The sequence below is a fragment of the Oncorhynchus gorbuscha genome, linkage group LG16, assembly GCF_021184085.1.
Source record: "Oncorhynchus gorbuscha isolate QuinsamMale2020 ecotype Even-year linkage group LG16, OgorEven_v1.0, whole genome shotgun sequence".
Lineage (NCBI taxonomy): Eukaryota > Metazoa > Chordata > Actinopteri > Salmoniformes > Salmonidae > Oncorhynchus > Oncorhynchus gorbuscha.
The window spans coordinates 88,672,407-88,691,565 of record NC_060188.1 but is presented as its reverse complement, the minus strand read 5'-3'; the positions used below and the strand labels follow the sequence as shown (position 1 = coordinate 88,691,565).

The following is a 19,159-nucleotide window of genomic DNA, read 5'->3' as shown; positions in this document are numbered from 1 at the left end:
GCCAACATGGCTACAGTAATGATAAAGGTCATGGCTGATGAACCAGAGCCAACATGGCTACAGTAATGATAAAGGTCATGGCTGATGAACCAGAGCCAACATGGCTACAGTAATGATAAAGGTCATGGCTGATGAACCAGAGCCAACATGGCTTCAATAAATGCAAATGTGCAAAGCATTAAAAGTACTGGAAATAATCAAGGTCATGCTGTTATGATAATGCAGCTGTTAACATTTCTGCTGAACTTCCTATTGCACTGAAACCCAAACCTGGCTGCTCCCATACATAAATACACAGTAAACTGGGGTAGTTTACCCCATGGGATATATTCCAAGCTGAGCAGCATTCACAAAATAGCCAAGCTAAAATTAGTGGACCACACGAACCAGCTGGTAAGTGGAGGGAGGAGGAGAGATTTGTAAATGTCATTCATTTCACCAGGACAGGATTGTGTAAAAATAGTAATTCTCTCTTCCTGCCCTTTGTAACTTCCTTTCCCTCCTCTCACTCTCACCTAGTGGACAGAGGACTGCAATGACAGGAAAGATGGGAGTTGGTCATCCTCACGGGGGAGGGGCTCCACCAAACCGGTGAGTTCCTTACTGATAAACAATGATTTTAAGTATTTTTTTTCCCCCCACTAAATTTGAATCACAGTGCAGTTATCACAAAACATCATTGTCCGTGTTCTAACCCAACCAGATGATGATGGTAGTAATGGTAGTACGGGGGGACGGATAATGGTAGTACGGGGGGCGGATAATGGTAGTACGGGGGGCAGTAATGGTAGTACGGGGGCGGTAATGGTAGTACGGGGGCGGTAATGGTAGTACGGGGGAGGTAATGGTAGTGCGGCGGCGGTAATGGTAGTACGGGGGCGGTAAATGGTAGTACGGGGCGGTAATGATAGTACGGGGGTGGGGGTAATGGTAGTACGGGCGGGGGGTAATGGTAGTGCGGGGGCGGAAATGGTAGCGCGGGGGCGGGAATGGTAGCGCGGGGGCGGCAATGGTAGCGCGGGGGGCGGGAATGGTAGCGCGGGGGCGGTACAGGGGCGGTAATGGTAGTACGGGGGCGGTAATGGTAGTACGGGGGCGGTAAATGGTAGTACGGGGGCGGTAAATGGTAGTACGGGGGAGGTAATGGTAGTACGGGGGGAGGTAATGGTAGTACGGGGGGAGGTAATGGTAGTATGGGGGGGGAGGTAATGGTAGGGGGGAGGTAATGGTAGTACGGGGGGAGGTAATGGTAGTACGTGGGGCGGTAATGGTAGTACGTGGGGCGGTAGTGTCCAGAGCATGGAGGCGCTACCAGGAGACAGGCCAGTACATCAGGAGACGTGGAGGAGGCCGTAGAAGGGCAACAACCCAGCAGCAGGACCGCTACCTCCGCCTTTGTGCAAGGAGGAGCAGGAGGAGCACTGCCAGAGCCTTGCAAAATGACCTCCAGCAGGCCACAAATGTGCATGTGTCTGCTCAAACGGTCAGAAACAGACTCCATGAGGGTGGTATGAGGGCCCGACGTCCACAGGTGGGGGTTGTGCTTACAGCCCAACACCGTGCAGGACGTTTGGCATTTGCCAGAGAACACCAAGATTGGCAAATTCGCCACTGGCGCCCTGTGCTCTTCACAGATGAAAGCAGGTTCACACTTTGCACATGTGACAGACGTGACAGTCTGGAGACGCCGTGGAGAACGTTCTGCTGCCTGCAACATCCTCCAGCATGACTCGTTTGGCGGTGGGTCAGTCATGGTGTGGGGTGGCATTTCTTTGGGGGGCTGCACAGCCCTCCATGTGCTCGCCAGAGGTAGCCTGACTGCCATTAGGTACCGAGATGAGATCCTCAGACCCATTGAGACCATATGCTGGTGCGGTTGGCCCTGGGTTCCTCCTAATGCAAGACGATGCTAGACCTCATGTGGCTGGAGTGTGTCAGCAGTTCCTGCAAGACGAAGGCATTGATGCTGTGGACTGGCCTGCCCGTTCCCCAGACCTGAATCCAATTGAGCACATCTGGGACATCATGTCTCGCTCCATCCACCAACGCTGTCCAGGAGTAGGCGGATGCTTTAGTCCAGGTCTGGGAGGAGATCCCTCAGGAGACTATCCGCCACCTCATCAGGAGCATGCCCAGGAGTTGTAGGGAGGTCATACAGGCACGTGGAGGCCACACACACTACTGAGCCTCATTTTGACTTGTTTTAAAGACATTACATCAAAGTTGGATCAGCCTGTAGTGTGGTTTTCCACTTGAATTTGGAGTGTGACTCCAAATGCAGACCTTCCATGGGTTGATAAATTTGATTTCCATTGATTTAAAAAAATATATTTTTATTTTTTATTTTTATTTTTACCTTTATTTAACCAGGCAAGTCAGTTAAGAACACAATCTTATTTTCAATGACGGCCTGGGAACAGTGGGTTAACTGCCTGTTCAGGGGCAGAACGACAGATTTGTACCTTGTTAGCTCGGGGGTTTGAACACGCAACCTTCCAGTTACTAGTCCAACGCTCTAACCCGGCCACCCCAATTTTTGTGTGATTTTGTTGTCAGCACATTCAACTATGTGAAGAAAATGATTTAATAAGAATATTTCATTCATTCAGATGTGTTATTTTAGTGTTCCCTTTATTTTTTGAGCAGTGTATAACTGTTGCAAAAGGGTACACCACAGTAGCAAAACATTTTGTAACAGAAAATAAACATTCTTATTGGACAAGTGTCTTCTGATATCACAGGGTGCTAGTCCAGAGTGTGTGCTTTCTCCCATGTGCCGCCTCTGGCTTTGTGTCTGCGCCTGTTGGCACGATGACCTGGCAGAGTGGGTTTGACCGTGAATGCTGGCACAGGGTGGAGGGAGACACACCCATCTCACTGGCTCCCGCTGTCATTGCCTGTCTCAACCAATGACTTGTGGTTGTGTTCCAATCTTATTGTGGTTGTGTAAGACAAGGCCCACTGCTTGCCCAGGGTAAGCCCTCTGTTCCCCACCTGGGCTGCCAGATCAGGTTTCATGTGCTGATTCCTGTGCACCTTCCCACTTACACCAGAGATCTGTATATAATGATGAGATGCTCATGTCTCCACTCTAACAATGGGAGTCGTTGTCCCAAAGGCGGGAAGGCAGGTGACAAGTTTAGGGCTAAAATAAGCCCGAAAGAAACACATTCGTGGACAGATTTTTTCGCGAGTGAAACCTCTTGTTTCACCTCTTCCTCTCTGTTTACACACACACACCAAGCCCCTCCCCCTGCCACTTTCAATAACAAAGATGAGAGATCACTTCCTCCTCTGACAAGTGGCTTCAACTGGATTGACCTTTTTGAGGTTTGGTCCATCAGAATGGGTCTACATTAGTAGACTTTCCATAGGTGTAATGAAAGAGATTTCATCCTGGGTCAGTATGAATAGTTTGTTCTATAGGTGATAAAGGCAGAGAGAAGAGGTTAGGTGATACTGTCACACAGAGATGAAGTGACTAGGTGTTAGAGGAGAACGCAGAGCACCACAAGGCTGCTCCAGGACATGAGTCAGTCTGCCCTTCTGGCCCTTCTGGTTCTCTGGCACTCTGGTTCTCTGATCTTCTGGCCCTTCTGGTCCTCTGGTCCTCTGGCACTCTGGTCCTCTGGTCCTCTGGTCCTCTGGCACTCTGGTCCTCTGGTCCTCTGGCTCTCTGGTCCTCTGGTCCTCTGGCACTCTGGTCCTCTGGTCCTCTGGCCCTCTGGCCCTCTGGTCCTCTGGCCCTCTGGTCCTCTGGCCCTCTGGCCCTCTGGCACTCTGGTCCTCTGGCACTCTGGTCCTCTGGCACTCTGGTCCTCTGGCACTCTGGTCCTCTGGTCCTCTGGCACTCTGGTCCTCTGGCACTCTGGTCCTCTGGCACTCTGGCCCTCTGGTCCTCTGGTCCTCTGGTCCTCTGGCACTCTGGCACTCTGGCTCTCTGGTCTTCTGGCCCTTCTGGCCCTTCTGGCTCTCTGGCCCTTCTGGCACTCTGGTCCTCTGGTCCTCTGGCCCTCTGGTCCTCTGGTCCTCTGGGTACACACTTCATCCTCTGCTGCCTGCGTTTGTGCTTCACTTTCATTTCAACGAAGCAGTTAGAGTCCTTTCTAAGCCCTTGTTTGCACACAGAGTGCTTGAGGCAATAAGACAGTGGCTCACGCTGGAGAGCAATAAGTTGTGGAGGACTGGGTTGTTCCAAGTCTGGTAAAGACATGTCTGTTAGAGGGATATAGGTTAATGTGTGGCGTTGTGCATCTGTGCCTGTGTCACTTTCTGAGGGAACTATTTAAGGGCAGCATTGTAACTTAATGCTTTTACTTTTTGTCTGGGATCACAGAGGATCTAGTCCTGTTTAATCTCAATCTGTTATGTCTCATGTTGCTCCTATATTTCTCCAAGCAACCGAGAGCTATTCATATGCTGATCCGGCACTTTAAGGATGTATTGATTTTAGCCTAAACGGAGGACCAAATGGCACCCAAATCCCTCCCTATAAATGTAATTTAAAAAAAATAAATATATAACCTTTATTTAACTAGGCAAGTCATCTAAGAACAAATTATTATATACAATGGCTGCCTGCACCGGACAATCCCAGACGACGCTGGGACAATTGTGCGCCTCCCTATGGGTCTCCTAATCACGGCCAATTGTGATAGAGCCTGGATAAAGTGTGCTACTTTTGACCAGGGCCCATAGGGGGACACAGCCCTTGTCTTTTTTTCCTCTCAGCTGTTACTGTGGAATCACAAGAAAGGGAGATATATTATTATTCCTGTCATTGCTAAATATCTTTCATATCTACCTTCCCACCAGGGGTTGGAATCAAAATTATTTATCAATCGTTTCGTTCTGAACAGAACCATTTTTTTGTGTGTCTCTGATCCACTGTTTCTGACCAGCAAAATAAAGTTCTGAACCGGTTCGAACTAGAGGTCGACCGATTTAATTAGGGCCGATTTCAAGTTTTCATGACAAACGGAAATCGGTATTTTTGGACACCGATTTGGACAATTTTATTTATTTAAAAAAAGGTTTTTACACCTTTTATTTAATCTTTATTTAACGAGGCAAGTCAGTTATTAAGACATTGTTATTTTCAATGACGGCCTAGGAACGTTGGGTAAACTGCCTTGTTCAGGGGCAGAACGACAGATTTTTTTACCTTGTCAGCTCCGGGATTCAATCTTGCAACCTTACGGTTAACTAGTCCAACGCTTTAACCACCTGATTACATTGCTCTCCGCGAGGAGCCTGACTGCTTGTTACGCGAATGCAGTAAGCCAAGGTAAGTTGCCTGCTAGCATTAAACTTATCGTATAAAAAACAATCATATACACTAGTTAACTACACATGGTTGATGATATTACTAGTTTATCTAGCGTGTCCTGCGTCGCATATAATCGATGCGGTGCGTATTCGTGTTAAAGGACTGTCGTTGCTCCAATGTGTACCTAAGCATAAACATCAATGCCTTTCTTAAAATCAATACACAGAAGTATATATTTTTAAGCCTGCATAGAAATCCAGGTTAGCAGGCAATATTAACCAGGTGAAATTGTCACTTCTCTTGCGTTCATTGCACGCAGAGTCAGTGTGTATGCAACAGTTTGGGCTAACTAATTTGCCAGAATTTTATGTAATTATGACATAACATTGAAGGTTGTGCAATGTAATGGGAATATTTACGCTTATGGATGCCACCCGTTAGATAAAATACGCAATGGTTCCGTATTTCACTGAAAGAATAAACATCTTGTTTTCGAGATGATAGTTTCCGGATTCGACCATATTAATGACCTACGGCTTGTATTTCTGTGCGTTAATTATATTATAATAAAGTCTATGATTTGATAGAGCAGTCGGACTGAGCGATGGTCGGCAGCAGCAGGCTCGTAAGCATTCATTCAAACAGCACTTTCATGCGTTTGACAACAGCTCTTCGCAATGCTTCAAGCATTGAGCTGTTTATGACTTCAAGCCTATCAACTTCCGAGATTAGGCTGGTGTAACCGATGTGAAATGGCTAGCTAGTTAGCAGGGTGTGCGCTAATAGCGTTTCAAACGTCACTCGCTCTGAGACTTGGAGTGGTTGTTCCCCTTGCTCTGCAAGGGCCGCAGCTTTTGTGGAGCGATGGGTAACGATGCTTTGAGGGTGACTTGTCGATGTGTTCCTGGTTCGAGCCCAGGTAGGAGCGGGACAGAAGCTATACTGTTACACTGGCAGTACTAAAGTGCCTATAAGAACATCCAATAGTCAAAGGTTAATGAAATACAAATGGTATAGAGAGAAATAGTCCTATAATTCCTATAATAACTACAACCTAAAACTTCTTACCTGGGAATATTGAAGACTCATGTTAATAGGAACCACCAGCTTTCATATGTTCTCATGTCCAGAGCAAGGAACTGAAACGTTAGCTTTCTTACATGGCACATATTGCACTTTTACTTCTCCAACACTTTGCTTTTGCATTATTTAAACCAAATTGAACATGTTTCATTATTTATTTGATGCTAAATAGATTTTTATTGATGCATTATATTAAGTTAAAATAAGTGTTCATTCAGTATTGTTGTAATTGTCATTATTACGAGAAAAAGAAAACCTGCCGGTTTTAATCGGTATCGGCTTTTTTTAGTCCCCCAATAATCGGTATCGGCGTTGAAAAATCATAATCGGTTGACCTCTAGTTCGAACCCCTGTTCATTTTTTAACCTGTGAAATAATGTGTTTAGCCTTTTTTAGCTCATGAAATGACTTCACCAATCAGTGAGGTTGTTTACATGCGTGATAGACAGACAACTGTTGCCTATTGCGCAAGATGTGTCTGAAATTGTATGGGTAGTGAGAGAGGGTTGAGGAGCAGGCTTGAAGCGCTGGGCATCTTTTTATGACATAATCTGAATTAGGTCCACAGAATTATATCTAGGAGGAGCGGCTTCTATGAAGGAACTTTGAATGTCCTTTGAGCTGGCTAGCTCATTGCGGACCAAGAATTAAAAACACGTCTTACCTTTTTTCCCAACGTGAAACGTGATAACTCGGCCTATAGTATCCTTAACAAGCATTGGAAAAGTTAATCCATTCTAATCTAGCTAATTAAAAAATCTCTCTCCCGATCTGATGCTTCTAACGTCAGTGCAGTAGTCTACAGTATGTTTCAGATGGGTGAGGGACGAGTAACCTAAACACACACTGACAAAGATTTCCAGCTTGCAGGCAGAGGCTGGAATACGTTTGTGAGTAAGGGAGGGCTTTGCATAGGGCATTTGCTGCTGGTTTTTTTTTGGTGGCTCTAGAAAAACATTATTAACCGTTTTTCCATACTTTTAAAATAACTTCTGTTCCGCAACAGTATGGATCACTTTCTTTCTCGGTTCCGTTTCTGTTCTTGAAACATTTTGTTATCTTCCGGTTTTCTGTTCTGTTCCCTGAACCGGTTCCAACCCTTGCTTCTCACACACGGTAACCCAAGGCTGTCGTTGAGGTGAATGAGGCGGCTGCATTAAGTCTGACAAATGATTTGAGACTGATGAAATCATCAAATGACACAAACCTGAACGTTACATTCAATCCCTCCCTTGCGGTTGTCTGGGAGGGAAGGGGACACCAGTCTAGAATCCCCCAGCCAGAAGGCAGAGTCTGTAGTAGGGTTTGTGGCAGAGAGGTGTGTGTGTGTGTGACTGACTGTGACCACTGGATCAAAACACTGACTGTAGTCAACTTGTTTCAGTCATAGAGAAGGCGGTTCTCTCTACTCAGCTCAACAGCACACAGTCAGAATGGCCCTGGCTCTCCAACACAGCCAATGCCCCCCCCCCCCCTAATTTGGAGTACCTTAAATGATATCATGGGCAGAAAACCCAATTAATCTCCATCGTTCCTTGAAGTTGATGTGTCATTTAGAACAAAAACTTTCAATGACTATTTCACTAATAAAGTGGAAAACCTCAAGTGAAATGACAGCATTGAACCATCCTATTGTTGTTTTTAAAGGTGTCGTAATGAAAGAGAAGGATTGCTGTTTTGAATTTGGGCAAGTCAGTGTGAGAGCGGTAGAACAACTGTTATGCATCAATAATGATAAGCCACCAGGTATAGACTTCCTTAATGTGAAACGAATCAGTTTTGCTGCCTGTTCCTGGTAAACTGATGGAGAGAATTGTGTTTTGACCAAATACAACGCTTCCCCCCCCCCCAGAGAACTACTGACTTTCAGCATGAGTATAGAGAAGGCCACTGAACTTCTATTGTACTGACTCAGATGACTGATGATTGGTTAAAATGAATGGATAATCAGATGATAGGTGGAGATCATTGTTAGATTTCAGTGCAGCCTTTGATGTTATTGGTCCTCTATTGTTTTAAAGTCATTTGCTATGGTTTTACATCACCGACCATTACTGGAGAGTTGTTTATCCAGTAGAACCCAGAGACTGTTCTTTAGTGAAAGCTTCTCTAACATCAGGCATGTACAGTGTGGTGTCCCTTAATCTCCTCTATTTCTACAACTGATTTGTCACTGGTCTTCAACCTACCAAAGCTGCATCTGGCTAAAAACAGAGCAACATGCCTTTCCCCTAACTGCACATCCAGAACTAACATGAACAGCATGTAATTTCCTCCGTGTTCGGGAACACGAGATCTGAAAGTTTAGGTTTGAGCTATAAAAAAAAAAAGATCCGATCTTTTACCTAATGGTTGCGTTCTAAACACGCACAAACTCTGTCTGGTTTCCAATTTGTCCACTAGATATCAGTAAGGAGATCACATGATGTCTCTTGGCGACTTGAAACCAGTTTCGTCCGGTTTGGGTTGTGAGTCACTGTGGCAAAATGGCTTAACGGATTTTCAAGTGACCTTTTAGCAATCAGGGCTTTCAGGTTGAGTTTTTTTGATGTTGAAATAAGACACAGAACGGTGAGGAAACTTCAAACCTCTTTTCCCATTCACTTTTTCTGTCGTAAACGAAGAGCTAGCGAAACGCTGCATGTGAATGATATATGTAGCTGGAGAAGGAAATGCATTGCTTGACAATGACCATCAGAGAGTACCCTTTCCATGCATACTACATGTTTACACTTTTGACGACTTGACCTACATTGCGTACTCTATGAATTTAACCATAGTGCATGATTTATGGCCTGTATGGGGGAGAGCGGGGAGATTCTTATGGCATTGCCAGCAGTAAGATTTGAGTAAGATTTCCAAAAAGACAAGGCCTGAAGCTTTTGTAAAAGGGTTGTCACGTTCTATTTTCGGATAAATAAATAAAATAAAAATCTTTCCCCCAAATTCACCGGCCCTGTAACAGGGCCCAAAGCAACCGCTCCGAGGGCAACTGGTTAAACTCGAACACCCACAATATACACCCACATTATTCTTTAGTTGTGTTTGAATTATATTTTACTTGTGGTGTTTGTATTATTTTAGGTGTTTGTATTATTCTAGTTGTTTGTATTATTCTAGTTGTGGTGTTTGTATTATTCTAGTTGTGGTGTTTGTATTATTCTAGTTGTGGTGTTTGTATTATTCTAGGTGTTTGTATTATTCTAGGTGTTTGTATTATTCTAGGTGTTTGTATTATTCTAGTTGTTTGTATTATTCTAGTTGTGGTGTTTGTATTATTCTAGTTGTGGTGTTTGTATTATTCTAGTTGTGGTGTTTGTATTATTCTAGTTGTGGTGTTTGTATTATTCTAGGTGTTTGTATTATTCTAGGTGTTTGTATTATTCTAGTTGTGGTGTTTGTATTATTCTAGTTGTGGTGTTTGTATTATTCTAGTTGTGGTGTTTGTATTATTCTAGTTGTGGTGTTTGTATTATTCTAGTTGTGGTGTTTGTATTATTCTAGGTGTTTGTATTATTCTAGGTGTTTGTATTATTCTAGGTGTTTGTATTATTCTAGGTGTTTGTATTATTCTAGGTGTTTGTATTATTCTAGTTGTGGTGTTTGTATTATTCTAGGTGTTTGTATTATTCTAGGTGTTTGTATTATTCTAGTTGTGGTGTTTGTATTATTCTAGTTGTTTGTATTATTCTAGTTGTGGTGTTTGTATTATTCTAGTTGTTTGTATTATTCTAGTTGTGGTGTTTGTATTATTCTAGTTGTTTGTATTATTCTAGTTGTGGTGTTTGTATTATTCTAGTTGTGGTGTTTGTATTATTCTAGTTGTTTGTAATATTCTAGTTGTGGTGTTTGTATTATTCTAGTTGTTTGTATTATTCTAGTTGTGGTGTTTGTATTATTCTAGTTGTTTGTATTATTCTAGGTGTTTGTATTATTCTAGTTGTGGTGTTTGTATTATTCTAGGTGTTTGTATTATTCTAGTTGTGGTGTTTGTATTATTCTAGTTGTGGTGTTTGTATTATTCTAGTTGTTTGTATTATTTTAGGTGTTTGTATTATTCTAGTTGTGGTGTTTGTATTATTCTAGTTGTTTGTATTATTCTAGTTGTGGTGTTTGTATTATTCTAGTTGTGGTGTTTGTATTATTCTAGGTGTTTGTATTATTCTAGTTGTGGTGTTTGTATTATTCTAGTTGTGGTGTTTGTATTATTCTAGTTGTGGTGTTTGTATTATTCTAGTTGTGGTGTTTGTATTATTCTAGTTGTGGTGTTTGTATTATTCTAGGTGTTTGTAGGTGTTTGTATTATTCTAGTTGTGGTGTTTGTAATATTCTAGTTGTGGTGTTTGTAATATTCTAGTTGTGGTGTTTGTATTATTCTAGTTGTGGTGTTTGTATTATTCTAGTTGTGGTGTTTGTATTATTCTAGTTGTGGTGTTTGTATTATTCTAGTTGTGGTGTTTGTATTATTCTAGTTGTGGTGTTTGTATTATTCTAGTTGTGGTGTTTGTATTATTCTAGTTGTGGTGTTTGTAATATTCTAGTTGTGGTGTTTGTATTATTCTAGTTGTGGTGTTTGTATTATTCTAGTTGTGGTGTTTGTATTATTCTAGTTGTGGTGTTTGTATTATTCTAGTTGTGGTGTTTGTATTATTCTAGTTGTGGTGTTTGTATTATTCTAGTTGTGGTGTTTGTATTATTCTAGGTGTTTGTATTATTCTAGTTGTTTGTATTATTCTAGTTCTGGTGTTTGTATTATTCTAGGTGTTTGTATTATTCTAGTTGTGGTGTTTGTATTATTCTAGGTGTGGTGTTTGTATTATTCTAGTTGTTTGTATTATTCTAGTTGTGGTGTTTGTATTATTCTAGTTGTTTGTATTATTTTAGGTGTTTGTATTATTCTAGTTGTTTGTATTATTCTAGTTGTGGTGTTTGTATTATTCTAGTTGTTTGTATTATTCTAGTTGTGGTGTTTGTATTATTCTAGTTGTGGTGTTTGTATTATTCTAGTTGTGGTGTTTGTATTATTCTAGGTGTTTGTATTATTCTAGTTGTGGTGTTTGTATTATTCTAGTTGTGGTGTTTGTATTATTCTAGTTGTGGTGTTTGTATTATTCTAGGTGTTTGTATTATTCTAGTTGTGGTGTTTGTAATATTCTAGTTGTGGTGTTTGTATTATTCTAGTTGTGGTGTTTGTATTATTCTAGTTGTGGTGTTTGTATTATTCTAGGTGTTTGTATTATTCTAGTTGTGGTGTTTGTATTATTCTAGTTGTGGTGTTTGTATTATTCTAGTTGTGGTGTTTGTATTATTCTAGGTGTTTGTATTATTCTAGTTGTGGTGTTTGTATTATTCTAGGTGTTTGTATTATTCTAGTTGTGGTGTTTGTATTATTCTAGGTGTTTGTATTATTCTAGTTGTGGTGTTTGTATTATTCTAGGTGTTTGTATTATTCTAGTTGTGGTGTTTGTAATATTCTAGTTGTGGTGTTTGTAATATTCTAGTTGTGGTGTTTGTATTATTCTAGTTGTGGTGTTTGTAATATTCTAGTTGTGGTGTTTGTATTATTCTAGTTGTGGTGTTTGTATTATTCTAGGTGTTTGTATTATTCTAGTTGTGGTGTTTGTATTATTCTAGGTGTTTGTATTATTCTAGTTGTGGTGTTTGTAATATTCTAGTTGTGGTGTTTGTATTATTCTAGTTGTGGTGTTTGTAATATTCTAGTTGTGGTGTTTGTAATATTCTAGTTGTGGTGTTTGTATTATTCTAGTTGTGGTGTTTGTAATATTCTAGTTGTGGTGTTTGTATTATTCTAGTTGTGGTGTTTGTATTATTCTAGTTGTGGTGTTTGTATTATTCTAGTTGTTTGTATTATTTTAGGTGTTTGTAATATTCTAGTTGTGGTGTTTGTATTATTCTAGTTGTGGTGTTTGTAATATTCTAGTTGTGGTGTTTGTATTATTCTAGGTGTTTGTATTATTCTAGTTGTGGTGTTTGTAATATTCTAGTTGTGGTGTTTGTATTATTCTAGGTGTTTGTATTATTCTAGTTGTTTGTATTATTCTAGTTCTGGTGTTTGTATTATTCTAGGTGTGGTGTTTGTATTATTCTAGTTCTGGTGTTTGTATTATTCTAGTTGTGGTGTTTGTATTATTCTAGTTGTTTGTATTATTCTAGTTCTGGTGTTTGTATTATTCTAGGTGTGGTTTTTGTATTATTCTAGTTCTGGTGTTTGTATTATTCTAGTTGTGGTGTTTGTATTATTCTAGGTGTTTGTATTATTCTAGTTGTTTGTATTATTCTAGTTCTGGTGTTTGTATTATTCTAGTTCTGGTGTTTGTATTATTCTAGGTGTTTGTATTATTCTAGTTCTGGTGTTTGTATTATTCTAGGTGTTTGTATTATTCTAGTTGTGGTGTTTGTATTATTCTAGTTCTGGTGTTTGTATTATTCTAGGTGTTTGTATTATTCTAGTTGTTTGTATTATTCTAGTTCTGGTGTTTGTATTATTCTAGTTGTTTGTATTATTCTAGTTCTGGTGTTTGTATTATTCTAGGTGTTTGTATTATTCTAGTTCTGGTGTTTGTATTATTCTAGTTGTGGTGTTTGTATTATTCTAGTTCTGGTGTTTGTATTATTCTAGGTGTTTGTATTATTCTAGTTGTGGTGTTTGTATTATTCTAGTTCTGGTGTTTGTATTATTCTAGGTGTTTGTATTATTCTAGTTGTGGTGTTTGTATTATTCTAGTTGTGGTGTTTGTATTATTCTAGGTGTTTGTATTATTCTAGTTGTGGTGTTTGTATTATTCTAGTTCTGGTGTTTGTATTATTCTAGGTGTTTGTATTATTCTAGTTGTGGTGTTTGTATTATTCTAGTTCTGGTGTTTGTATTATTCTAGGTGTTTGTATTATTCTAGTTGTGGTGTTTGTATTATTCTAGTTGTGTTGTTTGTATATCATTGTATTTGTGTGACTTTCCTTGTCTATCAGTGTTGTTGTGTTTTTGTGGTCCCCAGGAAGAATTGCTGTGTCGGCAAAAGCTAATGGGGATACCAATAAATATTAAACCTCTCTGTCTCCCTCTCTGTCTCACTCTCACACACACTTTCTCCACTGCCCCCTCCGCTTGCAGCATTGGTGGTTAGACATTCATCATGTAAATGGCCTCGACTCGGCAGCAGTCGCAGACCCATCTCTATTTATTACCCCTTACTGTACATTCTCCTCCCTCATAGATATTAGAGATACGTCTTCTTGACATTAATATCAGCGTTCTGTATGACATGTTCTGCATTCTCTGCAGTGGAGGAGTTGATATGGTATTGATTTTGTTCTCTCTTTCTCTCTCTCCACCCCCTCTGTCTGCAGGATGAGTGGGATCACAGTAGTAATGGCAGTACGGGGTCCAGGCCCAGCTCTGGTTCAAGGCCTGGTTCAGGTTCTAGGTCCGGCAGCAGAGGGAGGAACAACCAGTTCAGAGGGCCAGCCAAGGTACAGGTAACTACCAAACTAAACTACAGCTGTTATATCACCTCTCCCCAAACTTAACCCCCAGAAACACAGTATTATCAAGGTACAGGTAACTACCAAACCAAACTACAGCTGTTATATCACCTCTCCCCAAACTTAACCCCCAGAAACACAGTATTATCAAGGTACAGGTAACTACCAAACCAAACTACAGCTGTTATATCACCTCTCCCCAAACTTAACCCCCAGAAACACAGTATTATCAAGGTACAGGTAACTACCAAACCAAACTACAGCTGTTATATCACCTCTCCCCAACCTTAACACCCAGAAACACAGTATTATCAAGGTACAGGTAACTACCAAACCAAACTACAGCTGTTATATCACCTCTCCCCAACCTTAACGCCCAGAAACACAGTATTATCAAGGTACAGGTAACTACCAAACCAAACTACAGCTGTTATATCACCTCTCCCCAACCTTAACGCCCAGAAACACAGTATTATCAAGGTACAGGTAACTACCAAACTAAACTACAGCTGTTATATCACCTCTCCCCAAACTTAACCCCCAGAAACACAGTATTATCAAGGTACAGGTAACTACCAAACTAAACTACAGCTGTTATATCACCTCTCCCCAACCTTAACGCCCAGAAACACAGTATTATCAAGGTACAGGTAACTACCAAACTAAACTACAGCTGTTATATCACCTCTCCCCAAACTTAACCCCCAGAAACACAGTATTATCAAGGTACAGGTAACTACCAAACTAAACTACAGCTGTTATATCACCTCTCCCCAAACTTAACCCCCAGAAACACAGTATTATCAAGGTACAGGTAACTACCAAACTAAACTACAGCTGTTATATCACCTCTCCCCAAACTTAACCCCCAGAAACACAGTATTATCAAGGTACAGGTAACTACCAAACTAAACTACAGCTGTTATATCACCTCTCCCCAACCTTAACCCCCAGAAACACAGTATTATCAAGGTACAGGTAACTACCAAACTAAACTACAGCTGTTATATCACCTCTCCCCAAACTTAACCCCCAGAAACACAGTATTATCAAGGTACAGGTAACTACCAAACCAAACTACAGCTGTTATATCACCTCTCCCCAAACTTAACCCCCAGAAACACAGTATTATCAAGGTACAGGTAACTACCAAACCAAACTACAGCTGTTATATCACCTCTCCCCAACCTTAACACCCAGAAACACAGTATTATCAAGGTACAGGTAACTACCAAACCAAACTACAGCTGTTATATCACCTCTCCCCAACCTTAATGCCCAAAAACACAGTATTATCAAGGTACAGGTAACTACCAAACTACAGCTGTTATATCACCTCTCCCCAACCTTAACGCCCAGAAACACAGTATTATCAAGGTACAGGTAACTACCAAACCAAACTACAGCTGTTATATCACCTCTCCCCAACCTTAACGCCCAGAAACACAGTATTATCAAGGTACAGGTAACTACCAAACCAAACTACAGCTGTTATATCACCTCTCCCCAACCTTAACGCCCAGAAACACAGTATTATCAAGGTACAGGTAACTACCAAAACAAACTACAGCTGTTATATCAGACCACCACCATCACCACAGAACCCCCACAGCAGCTGTGGATCGTGGAGGAAGAAATGGGAGGACGGACTCTCTTCCAGCCATTACCGCAGTATGAGAGCATCGTCTGGTTTCATCCTCCCCCGGCCACCACTGTCCCACACAGTCATACGTATCCAAGTCCTGTTTCACTCTCTTTTGTCCCAAGGGACCCTAAGAAAGATACTGCAGGCTTATGGCTGCTCCAGAATTCCACCACGTGATTTTACTATGAGGTCATCAGGGGTCGTCAGGACAACCCTCACCACCCTCTTTTAGCATGCATCACCTTACTGGAGAGGGGTATACTGTAATATGATGTGCATGAAAAGTCCTCAATGGTTCTGGCTTACCTTGTTCCACGTTATGTAATGTGGGGTTCATGCAGTGTTTGGGGCAGAGGGGGTTGTCCTCTGGTTCTTCTGTCAGGCTCCAGGATATCTCTCCCAGAGGAGTTGTGTGTCTGCTCCATAGAGATACATAGAGGACCCTAGATGTCATAATGGCATTCCTTCCCACAGGGAAAACGCATCAGTCCATTTACCCAAATACAGTACATGTTGACAGACCAGCTAAACACTATTTGTGTCCCCAGAAATGTTTTTATAGAAATAATGCCCCTTTCATCCCACTCAACACAGGTTGGTGGCACCTTCATTGGAGAGGAGGGGCTCCTGGTAATGACTGGGGTGGAATCAGTGGAATGGTATCAAATACATTAACCACATGGTTTCCATGGTTCCCAGGTGTTTGATGCCATTCCATTAGCTCCGTTCCAGCCATTATTATGAGCCGTCCTCCCCTCAGCAGCCTCCACTGCCTCAAGTAGTAATAATCATCCTGTCACTTATTATTTTTCCACTGAAGGGGACTTTAACTAATGCTTCCTCAATGTCAGGGTGTGTTAGCATGCAGGTTGAGTATTTAAAAAAAAGTTTAGCACGGTGACAAGAGAGCTGTCTTGATCACTATTAAGCTGTAGAGTAGTAAACGTGTTCCATATTGTGGTGTGCAGGTAATGCACTGTAATAGGTTGTGTGTTGTCTTTCAGAACGGCAACAGAGAAGGGTCATTTGACATCCTGGGTACTGATATCTGGGCTGCTAACACCATGGACTCTCATGGGTATGTCATGCACACTGTTGACTCATACACACACACACACACACACACCACACACCACACACCACACACCACACACACACACACACAGATGATGACTCATTACATATGAATTCTATCTCTAGCTCACACTGATACAGCTAGTTGAGTGTTTACTTGAATAGCCTTCTCCCATGGCATTGTATTATGGGATGAATATAAAGGAGAGGTTAGTAATAGTACTAACTTCTGTCTTATTCCTGTACTGTGGTGTTGCTATCTTAGCCAGACAACCTGATGATGGGTTCAAATCCAAGTTTATTAGTCACCTGCACCGAATACAATAAGTGTAGACCTTACCGTGAAATACTGAATACAATAAGCGTAGACCTTACTGTGAAATACTGAATACAATAAGTGTAGACCTTACCGTGAAATACTGAATACAATAAGTGTAGACCTTACCGTGAAATACCGAATACAATAAGCGTAGACCTTACTGTGAAATACTGAATACAATAAGTGTAGACCTTACCGTGAAATACTGAATACAACTAGTGTAGACCTTACCGTGAAATACCGAATACAATAAGCGTAGACCTTACTGTGAAATACTGAATACAATAAGTGTAGACCTTACCGTGAAATACTGAATACAACTAGCGTAGACCTTACCGTGAAATACTGAATACAACTAGCGTAGACCTTACCGTGAAATACTGAATACAACTAGCGTAGACCTTACCGTGAAATACTGAATACAATAAGCGTAGACTTTACCGTGAAATACTGAATACAATAAGTGTAGACTTTACCGTGAAATACTGAATACAATAAGTGTAGACCTTACCGTGAAATACTGAATACAACTAGCGTAGACCTTACCGTGAAATGCTTCCTTACAAGCCCTTAACCAACAGGGCAGTTCAAGAAGAGTTAAGAAATATTGACCAAATAAACTAAAGTTAAAAAGTATAAAAAGTAACAATATACAGGGGGTACCGGTACTGAGTCAGTGTGCGGGGGTACAGATTGGTTGAGGCCTTTCGTTCATGTAGGTGGGGGTGAAGTGACTATGCAGAGATACTAAACTGTGAGTAGCAGCAGTGTACAAAACAAATGGAGGGGGGGGTCAATGTAAATAGTCCGGTGGTCATTTGATGAACTGTTCAGCCCCTGAGTAGTTGTTGTCGGACAGGAAATGGAACAACACAACCACAGGGACCACACAGTTTTACCAAAAAGAACTACATTGGCAGCATCTTAGCCTCGGGTTTAATTCAATTCATTTACAGCCACGTCTTCTTTCAGAAACAGCCAGCTGTTTTTATTTTTTTCATTGGTGACGTCTTCTGGCCCTCAAACAGTGTGTGTTCAGAGAACATGTGGTTTGTTCTGATACATACATACATACATGCATACATACATACATACATGCATACATGCATACATGCATACATGCATACATGCATACATGCATACATACATACATACATACATACATACATACATACATACATACATACATACATACATACATACATACATACATACATACATACATACACATGTATATGTATATATATGTATCAATATCAGTATTGTTTTATGAATCCTGGGTGTTTTTAGCCACATGTTTAATTATCTCATGTTCTCTATTGTCTAGACACATGAAGGGAATGTCACCTTTCTGAGGATGCTTTCCAAATGGCACCCTATTCCCTATAATATAGTGCACTGCTGTTGATGAGAGCCATATGGGCCCTGGTCAAAACAGTTCACTATATAGGGAATAGGGTGCCATTTGGGAATGCCGCCTGATATTCAGATTTGGGGACGTAGGGGCCTGTTTGTGACACATTCTGTCATCACAAATACATGTTACCGCATCCCAAAGCTCCCCCTTTTGGGATGCAGTAAAAACATGCAGTTAGGGATAAATATATCGTGTTACCTGATAGCTGGGTAGGTGTGTTAAATACCGTAAGTCTAAATATATCGTGTAACCTGATAGCTGGGTAGGTGTGTTAAATACCGTAAGTCTAAATATATTATGTAACCTGATAGCTGGGTAGGTGTGTTAAATACCGTAAGTCTAAATATATTATGTAACCTGATAGCTAGGTAGGTGTGTTAAATACCGTAAGTCTAAATATATTATGTAACCTGATAGCTAGGTAGGTGTGTTAAATACCGTAAGTCTAAATATATTATGTAACCTGATAGCTAGGTAGGTGTGTTAAATACCGTAAGTCTAAATATATTATGTAACCTGATAGCTAGGTAGGTGTGTTAAATACCGTAAGTCTAAATATATCGTGTAACCTGATAGCTAGGTAGGTGTGTTAAATACCGTAAGTCTAAATATATTATGTAACCTGATAGCTAGGTAGGTGTGTTAAATACCGTAAGTCTAAATATATTATATAACCTGATAGCTGGGTAGGTGTGTTAAATACCGTAAGTCTAAATATATCGTGTAACCTGATAGCTAGGTAGGTGTGTTAAATACCGTAAGTCTAAATATATTATGTAACCTGATAGCTAGGTAGGTGTGTTAAATACCGTAAGTCTAAATATATTATGTAACCTGATAGCTAGGTAGGTG

The 19,159-nt window shown here is 40.8% G+C and overlaps 1 protein-coding gene across 1 annotated transcript in view; it reads left to right on the top strand.

The window, feature by feature from the left end:
• The window catches only part of LOC123999858 (CBP80/20-dependent translation initiation factor-like), a 139,988-nt gene that overhangs the window by 28,074 nt on the left and 92,755 nt on the right, over positions 1–19,159 (top strand). The window contains exons 4-6 of the mRNA XM_046305866.1: positions 520–591; positions 13,718–13,846; positions 16,502–16,575. Of these exons, the coding sequence (XP_046161822.1) occupies positions 520–591; positions 13,718–13,846; positions 16,502–16,575 (275 nt within the window). The remainder of the gene's footprint in view (positions 1–519; positions 592–13,717; positions 13,847–16,501; positions 16,576–19,159) is intronic.